The sequence below is a fragment of the Orycteropus afer genome, unplaced genomic scaffold (genome assembly GCF_000298275.1).
Source record: "Orycteropus afer afer isolate SDZICR_OR568_19922 unplaced genomic scaffold, OryAfe1.0 scaffold00074, whole genome shotgun sequence".
NCBI classification, from domain to species: domain Eukaryota; kingdom Metazoa; phylum Chordata; class Mammalia; order Tubulidentata; family Orycteropodidae; genus Orycteropus; species Orycteropus afer.
Genome location: NW_006921661.1, coordinates 9,472,352 through 9,481,396, shown reverse-complemented (window position 1 = coordinate 9,481,396; position 9,045 = coordinate 9,472,352). Strand labels below are relative to the sequence as shown.

The window sequence follows — 9,045 nt, the reverse complement described above, 5'->3', positions numbered from 1 at the left end:
TTTCAGAAGTCAATTGCCAGGCTTTTCTTCTGAGGAACCTCCAGGTAAACTGGAGCCACCAACCTTCTGGTTAGCAGCCAACTGTGCTAACCGCCTGCACCACCCAGGGACTCTCCCAATAACTAGTGTCCCCATAAGAGAAAGGACAGGGAGATCAGAGACACAGTGACAGTGGATGGAAAGATGAGAGTGACGTTATCTATGAGCCAAGGAACGCCAGGAGCCACCAGAAGGGACAGGAAAAGCTCTTGCAGCGTTCAGCAAGAGCACAGCCCTACCCACACCTTGATTTTGGACTTCTGGTCTCCAGAACGTGAAACAACTTTGTTGTTTTATGCCACCAAGCTTGTGATAATTTGTCACAGCAATTCTAGTAAACTATACCCCTGAATACATATGTAGTCCCAACTGGGTCTGCTCCCTCCAGTGCGGTACCCCACCAAATGGCAGGAAGGAGATGAGGCTGGAATGTTCGCAGAAGTAGGAGGAAGCTCAAGAAAAACAACACCAGGAGCCAAAGAGGGGAGAAGACAGTCCTGAGGAGGAGAGTGGATGCGTAGGAGAAGGCTGACAGGTGTGCCCAAGATCTGCTGGCATTTGACAGGAGCAAGGTGAACAGGGAGCTGGGGCATGACAGAACACAAGCACCAGGTCCTGGGAGGTCCTGCTCCCTGGTGACTTCCCCCATCCTAGGCTTCCCATTTTCTCCACATCTGCTTCCTGACACCAGAATTTACCCTGAGTCCTCCACACCACCTCATGCTCACCAGCCCCCACAATGAACTCCAGACTTCCTCCCAAACCCAGTTCTGTCCTTGGATCCCATTTCAGTGGCAGCACCATTCTCTACCCAGTTACCCACAATGGAAAACTGGAGGCCACCAGGGCCCCCCCTTCCTCTCCATCCACACCCAGGAGTCCCCAAGCCCTGTCCATTCCATTGCCAGCATTTTGCTATTTGCCTAATTCTCTCCTGTCTCATTAACATAGCATGAGTGAGGCCTCTCACCTGGCCCTGCGCCCCAGCCTTCTCCCTGGTCTCCCCACCCTCCCTCTCCCTTCATCAGTCATCACCAGCAGCCAGAGTCATCCTTTTAGCCCTCAGATTTCATCCAATCACTCTGCTTGAAACCTCCTTGGCTCCCTGGCCTGGCCTTCACAGCACATCCTGCTAGCCGCCTCCCCAAGCCTCACCTGCACTCACCCAAAAATTCAGTCCCACTGTCTGCTCAGTACCCAACCGAGCTTCCCATCTCTGAGCTTTGCACATACTGTTTCCTCCCCCTGAAGTCCCTTTTCCATGTTATGCCAAAGGCCACAAAGTTCTCATTTACCCTGCAGGATCCTCTGCCACCCATGTTCCTCCCACACTGGACAGCATCCACTTACCTCACCAGTAGACGGGGGGGCCCTGTGCGAGGGGGCACAGGTGGCACTGGCATGCTGAGCTCTGTCAAATGTCGCTTGGTGGGCAGTGGGGGCAGCATAGGGTCTGGGGCAGCTGTGGGTGGGGCTGAGAAGCAGGCAGGTGGCATGCAGCTCCTTCGAGGTGGGATGGGGGGAGCAGCAAGCAGCCCCTCATCCTCTCTAGCAGTAGACAGTGGCTCAGGTAGAGTGGTGGGTGCAGGTGATGAGCGGAAGACGTGGCGTTTCATGGGCACAGGCCGTGGGGTGGGGCGAGGTGCAGGGGTTGGGAGTGCATGTGTGCGGAGCAGGCCGGCCAGGATGCGGCGGCGATGGCCGGGGAGTAGCACGCCCATGTCCACCAGGCGGGCATCGCTGAGGCCATGGCAACTGGCAGCCCATACCAGTCCATGCTGCTCGAAGAGCCCGCTGTACTGCTCTAGGTGCAGCGCCTGCAGCCACTCGGCCACCGACAGCGCAGCATCCCCAGCCTCGGCCATGGTTCCTGCCAACAGAGGCCCAGATGGTAGGGCTCTGTCCAGACCTGGAACAGACAAAGGGGCACAAGGTCAGAGGCACAGCTGCCCAGGCATGATCACCAAATCAGCATCTCTCTATGACTTTGTCATGCCAAGAGTTCAAGTCTGCCCTTGAGCTTTCTTCTCCATGTCCCACGGACTAGGCACAGCCAGGTACTGACAGATCTCAGAACAAACAGACTATGTTCTCTGCCTGAAATTTGCCTCCCTGTGGCCTCCTGGCATCCAGCTCACGTGTCTCCTTCTCTAGCAAATGCCCCGTGACCTCTGGGATTAGGTACGTGATCACCTTGGCATGACTATGTTATGTCTAGCAGCGCCCCACTGCCTCTGCAAAGCCCAGGTGAGGGCCCGATTCCCAGCTGAGGCCTAGGCCCAGGCCCAGGGGCTTAGGGAATATATGTGGGATTGAGAAGCACCACAGATGGTCCCTCCAAATGCCCAGTTGGGGGCTGAGCCTTGCTCCACCTCCACGTCCATGGAGCAAGTACAATGCTCCAGAAGATGAGTCAGCCCAGCATCAAATAGCCTATGGGGTCCTAACCCTATGAGTAACCCCTCCCATCAGCAAGCCAGACCAGGGAGTCAATGTATAGGAAAGGCCATTCAATTGTCCACTCAAAATAGTTTGTGTGGGCAATGAGGGATGAGCTCCATCCCTGCAACTCAAGGGCTCCGAAGCTGGTATGAGTCAAGAGATGACACAAAGAGATAGAGGTAATCTACAAATCAAAAACCAAAATCCAAACCTGTTGCTGCTGAGTCAATTCTGACTAATCAAGACCCTATAGGACAGAGTAGAACTGTCCCATAGTGCTTAACAACTATATTACCAAGGCTTCTTATTTACTGATTAAAAGGATCATACAATTCTCTCCAGATACTAAAGAGACATTTGATAAAACTCAATATCCAGCTTATTTAATACACAATGAAAAACTTAGCTAAGATAACAGAGTGATGCTTCCTTAAACCAAACCAGTACCTTATTCAATGGAAAAACAACAGAAAATTTCCCTTTAAAATCAGGAATGAGACAAGGGTGTCCATTTCACCACCATTATTACCAGTATTTCACTTTATTCTGAAAGTCTAGATAACAAAAATAAAGGGAAGCAAAAATTGGGAAGAAAAGAAAATACCCATTACTCAACCCACTGCCATCAAGTCAAATCCCTCCTTGGGTTTCTGAGGCAGTATCTCTACAGAAGTAGATTAACCAACCTTCTTTCTGAGGAGTGGCTGGTAGGTTTGAACTGCCTTAGGCACTATGCCACCAGAGTTCCTAAAATACCCATTGTTGCTGTTGTTGTTTTGTCCATCAAGTCGTCAAGTCAAGTCGACCTGACTCACAGCGACCCCTCCTTGGGTTTCCAAGACAGTATCGCTATGGAAGTAGATTGCCCAACCTTCCTTCCAAGGAGGAGCTGGTGAGTATTCATTACTTTCCCATAATTTGGGTTTTGAACTGGAAAGCCCAAGAAAATCAACTTAAAAGCTAGTATAAACAATAAAATTATTTAAGATAATTGGGTTTGAATTATAACAGAAATCAATACTTATAAGCAATAATCAGGTAGAAATAAAGAATTTAGTAAGACAACTGACTTCAAAATTAATATGACTGATAGAAATCAATATTTACAAGCAATCATCAGGTAGTAACCAAGAAGAAAAGACCATGTGATACAACAGTGAATTAACTGGTATGGCTCTTTTAGCCATCTTCTTTGTGACTCCCACCAGATGACTGGATGGAACTATACAGATGTGACATGCTTGTGGCCCATCAAGGGGACTGGTTAGCTTGCGAACAATGTAAATAAGGTACACGGCACCCTTGTGGGGGTGAGGCCATGCAAATAAGGTGTACAGGACCTTAATGTGGCGATTGGTTAGCTTTGTCATTCTGCTGGCTTAAAATAAGCTCTACTAGACACAAGAGAGGAGCTCTGGTAGCGTAATGCCTAAGGTACTTGACTGCTAACCAGAAGGCTGGTGGTTCAAACCCACCAGCCACTCCTCAGAAGGAAGGTTGGGCAATCTACTTCCGTAGTGATACTGCCTCGGAAACCCGAGGAGGGGTCGCTGTGAGTCAGGTCCAACTTGATGGCACACAACAACAACAACAACAATTTCAAAAAAACATGAAAAGCAATTAAAAATAACATACTCACCAATAAAATAATAAGAAATGGACAAAGAATTTGGAAAAAGAAATTCACAGAAAGGAAAATATAAATGGTTCTTAGATGTATGAAAAAGTATTCAACTTCATGAGGATAAATACAAATTGAACACATATTCTGAAACACCACTTTCGACTAATCAGATGGACAGAGTAAAATGTCTGAAAATACACAGCATTAATAGTGGGGTTGGGAAACAGGCATTGCCCTCCATGTGGGTGGGAGTGCCTCTAGCTAGGGCAATGCCACAACTGCTATCAAAACTCCAAACCCAAGGACCCTAGGTAGTGCCAATGGTTTGCACTCAACTGGGAATCAAAAGGTTGGCAGTTCAAACCTACCCAGGAGCACTGCAGAAGAAATATGCCTGGTGATCTGCTTCCATGAGCTTATAGGCAAGAAAATCCTACGGGTGTTTCCTTAAAAAGTTAGAAATAGAGATACCACGTGATCCAGCAAACCCGCTACTAGGGAGAAATAAGAGCTGTGACACGAATAGATACATGCACACCCGTGTCATTACAGCATTATTCACAACAGCAAAAAGATGGAATCAACCTAATTACCCAAAGACAAATATCGTATGAGACCACTATTATAAAAAGTTTTATAAAAAGAAAAGGTTTATATACAGAAAGAAAGATTCTTTGATGGTTACCAGAGATGGGAAGGGGAGGGAAAGAAAATCACTCACAGATAGTAGACACGTATTAACTTGGGTGAAGACAATGAAAGGGAGGTCAGCGCAACATGATTAAGGTAAAGGAAGACACTGGGATGCATGCAAGAGTAAAAGACAAAAATATACTATTACATACACAATCCTGCAACAATAGTAATAAACAATACTTTATGAACGGGATCACAACAAAAGGTCCTGGTCAGAGTGGGAGAAAAATGTAGAACAAAATTCAAAATCATAAAAAAGACCATATTTACTGGTCTGATAGGGACTGGGAGAACCCCAAAGACTATGGTCCTTAGATACCCTTCAAACCTGGAACCGAACCCACTACTGGAAATCACCTTTCAGCAAGCAACAGATAGGCCCATAAAGTGAATAGTAACACCCGTGAGGAACATGCTCCTAAGGATAATCAACCAAACCAGACCAAAAGGGCAACATGTGGCCAAAAACAAAGTTCAGAAGGCAGGAAGGGGCAGGAAAGATGGGCGAATAGAAACAGGGAACCTGGCGAGGAAGTGGAAAGAGTGCTGTTACAGTGACAGTACGAAACAAAATGTGCATGAATTGTTGAATAGGAAAGGAATTTGCTCTGTAAATTTTCACCCAAATCACAATTTAAAAAAAGGAAAAAAAAAAAAAAACCAACTCTATGGGCCAGTTGTACTCTATAACACATGTAGTCTCTTACATCACAAACAAAAACAAAATCAACAAAATTCCCAGGCCTTCTGCCCTTTGACTCAGCCACCCTGAGGCATTTACCCTAAGGTCTCACAGCACCATCCAAAATGCCCTCCGTAGAAAGTTATCTGCTCCAGCACTCTATCATAACAAAAGACTGGAAGTAATGCTAGTGTCTGTCAGTTGAGCAGTGGTTAAATTATAGTACACTTATACAAGAGAATACTGAGCAGCCATAAAAAATGAGGAACTCCTTACATCTTGATAAGGCACAACATTCAAGATATACTGCTAAATGAATAAAGAAAAGTATACAACAAAACATGCCTTTTATATAAAAGGGGAAAAAACAAGGGAGGGGCTAGATCTGTACATATCTACTTATAAACGCACAAAATGTCTCTGAAGTGATGCACAGAGGTTGCTGCTGACAAGGGAAATGAAGGGCTGAGGGGATGGGAGATGGATCCAGATTTTATGGAGCCTGAAGCTAACCAAAATGTTAGAAGTTCAAGTCCACCCCAAGGTACCTTGGAAGAAAGACCTGTGATCTACTTCCAAAAAATCAGCCATTGAAAACCCTATGGATTCTGAAGAACAAGAGCAAAAACAAAATAAAATATTAAGAAGAAAAAGCCCTATGGAGCACAATTTGTCTGACATACACGGGGTAGCCCTGAGTCAGTGCTGACTTGACGGCAGGTAGGCTATGTTTTGAAGCTTACACAATTTGGATGCCCTCTTTAAGAAGAATTCAAAAAAATCTTATTTTTGTAAAAGTTGTAATAACACATGACCAGACACACACATTGCTTGGGCCCCTCTGTGGGTGCTGGGAGGTGCCCAACACATCAAGTTCCATCAGCTTCCTCAAAATCTGTCCCTGGGCAGAAGGGAGGCTTTTCATTATACATCTGTGTCCCCTAAATTTTGAACTCTGTAAATTGGAAAAAAAAAAAAAAAAAGGCAACTGAGGGACCCAAAAGAGACCCAAAAGAAGACACAAGCAAACAGAAATGCATCCCACATTCTTGGAGAAGCTGGTTCAACATCATAAAGATGTCAACTCTTCCAGGGTTAAGCTAGAATTTAATGTAATCCCAACTAAAAACACCAACTGTATTTTCTTTTAGGCAGACAGATTCTAAAGTTCACATAAAAGTATATTAAAGATTTACTGTTAAGTGAAAAAGCAAGATGCAGAATAGTGTTATAATATGCAAATATCTGGATTAAAGAAAAAAAAAGTGTGTATCTATACATACAAGAGTCTCTGGGTGGCACAAATAATTAAGTGCTTAACTACTAACTGAAAAGCTGGTGGTCTAAACCCATCCAGAGGAGCCTCAGAAGAAAGGCCTGGCAACCTGCTTCCCAAAGGCTCAGCCTTGAGAACCCCGGGAGCACAGCTCTACTCTGACATGTATGGGGGCGCGAGCTGCATCAACTCAGGCAACCACCCCGAGGGCTGCACGCACACACGTCTACAAAGAACACCTCTGGACAGGTACATGAAAACTGGCTGTCTCTGGGGAGAGGAACTGGGCAGCTGGGAGAACAGGAGGGGAAGTGACAGTTCCCTTTCACTATGCCCCTGTCATCTTTTTAATTTGGTACCACTTTAAAAAAATAAAACTTTAAGAGATAACGTGATAGTGTTGAAGGAACACTGAGCTTCTGTTAAGGGTGAAAGAAAAATTTGGAAATGGGTAATAGTGATGGTTGAACAACATGATGAACATAACTAAAGTCACTGAATTGTACTTGTGAAGAACGTTGAAATGACAATTTACCACAATGAAAGAAAACCAAAACCAAACCAAACCCACTGCCATCGAGTTAATTCTGACTCATAGTGACCACCACTGGGTTTCCAAGGTGGTAAATCTTTACGTTAGTAGATTGCCTCATCTTCCTCCCACAGAGTGGCTGGTGGGTTTGAACTGCCAACCTCCTGGTTACCAGTCAAATGCCTTAGGCACTGAGCCACCAGAGCGCCTTTCAATAAAAGGAAAGGTTAAAAAAAAAAAAAAATTTAGAAATAGTGGTAATGGTTGCACAACATCATAACATGGTGAATATAAGCCGTGTTACTGAATTGTACACCTGAAAGTGGTTAAAATGGCAAATGTTGTGCTACATGTATTTTACCATAATAATAACTGAAAAAAGATAATGTGATGAAGAATACAGACTGGGAATGAGAAAGAGACCAAAATTCACAGACAAGAAGGAGAATCAATAAGCAGAGACAGTGACAATTTTCTAGTCCCTGCCCGGTCCCATCCCTCTGATGCCTTCTTAGAGGCTCCCAAGATCTGAGCCTCACCCTCGGCCTCCCAACCGGCCTCCCAAGCGAAGTTTTCAAAATGGAAAATGGGACCTCATGGCTCAGCCTCCAAGGAGCCTCCCCTCTCCCACACCTGGGTCCCTGCCACCTTTCCAACCCCCCCCCCACACACACACACACACTCACCTGCTGGGCTGCCAAGGAGGTCCTCCTCCCAGAGGCAGCAGCTACTTGGAACAGCACACCATCGTGGCCTGAGGCAGAAACTGCAAGCACAGAGAAGGAGGAGAAAGCCCATGAGACAAGGCCACCAGGGTACTGAGCAGCAAGTAGAGCAGCAAGATGGCAGAAGAGGGGAGAACAGGGGAGAGGAAGGAAGAGAAGGAAAAAGAGGAACGGGGTGAAAGATGGGGAAAGGGAAGAAGGCACAGAGATGAGAAAGAGCACAGAGAAAGAACAAAGAGGGGAGGCTTCAGGGTAACTAATGGAGCTGGGGATGGACGTTAGACCAGAGGCAGGCCTTCCAGCAGGGGTGAGGATGGCAGACAGGCCTGCCAGAGGTTGGGGCCACACAGGTGGTAAAGGGGAGTCACATCTTCCCATTCCTGGCCCTTTCCCAGAACCAGTGGCAGGGATATTTGGACAGGCTGTGGTAGGTTCGTCCAGGGCCTGGAAGAGAAGCCGGCCAGCCCCGAGGGAGCGGATGGGGAGGGGATCTATGTGGCTCCACGAATTCCCCCATGAGGCGTTGTCAGAGAGAAGTAGGGGGCTTGGGAGCTATAAGCGAGGCAGGAGCAGAGGAGGGATAACCAAAGTAGAGGGTGCAAGGCCCCAGAGTCATCGCCCCTAAACATGTGTGGGAGGTTAAGGAAAATGGGCTGAAAAAAGGTGTTTCGGGGCAAGACAAAAAAGGGATCAGACATCCCTGAGGGCAGGCCACTGCCCCTGCTGCTCAGATGGTGCGGCTGCTTAATGGGAGGGGTGACCTTGGAACAGAGCCAGGTCTCCTGCCATTAGGGCAGGGTTAACCCACAAACTGAGAGGCTCTGTATGATGGCTTTAAGGGGGTATTCATGACCATATTAAGGAGCCCAGGTATGACAGTGGTTAAAGCACTCACTTCTAACCAAAAGGTGAATAGTGCAAACCTACCAGTTTCTCCACAGGAGAAAGATGAGACAGTCTACTTCTGTAAAGATTTACAGCCTTGGAAACTCTATGGGGCAGTTCTACTCTGTCCTATAGGGTCACTAT

At 46.6% G+C, this 9,045-nt stretch overlaps 1 protein-coding gene across 1 annotated transcript in view; it reads right to left on the bottom strand.

Moving 5' to 3' along the window:
- Window positions 1-8,026, bottom strand: part of ARAP1 (ArfGAP with RhoGAP domain, ankyrin repeat and PH domain 1) — a 55,473-nt gene extending 47,447 nt beyond the window's left edge. The window contains exons 1-2 of the mRNA XM_042780953.1: window positions 7,978-8,026; window positions 1,390-1,948 (exon numbers count right to left, since the gene is read on the bottom strand). Coding sequence (XP_042636887.1) covers window positions 1,390-1,904 — 515 coding nt within the window. The 5' untranslated portion in view covers window positions 1,905-1,948; window positions 7,978-8,026. The remainder of the gene's footprint in view (window positions 1-1,389; window positions 1,949-7,977) is intronic.
- Between the last annotated feature and the right edge of the window lie 1,019 nt (window positions 8,027-9,045).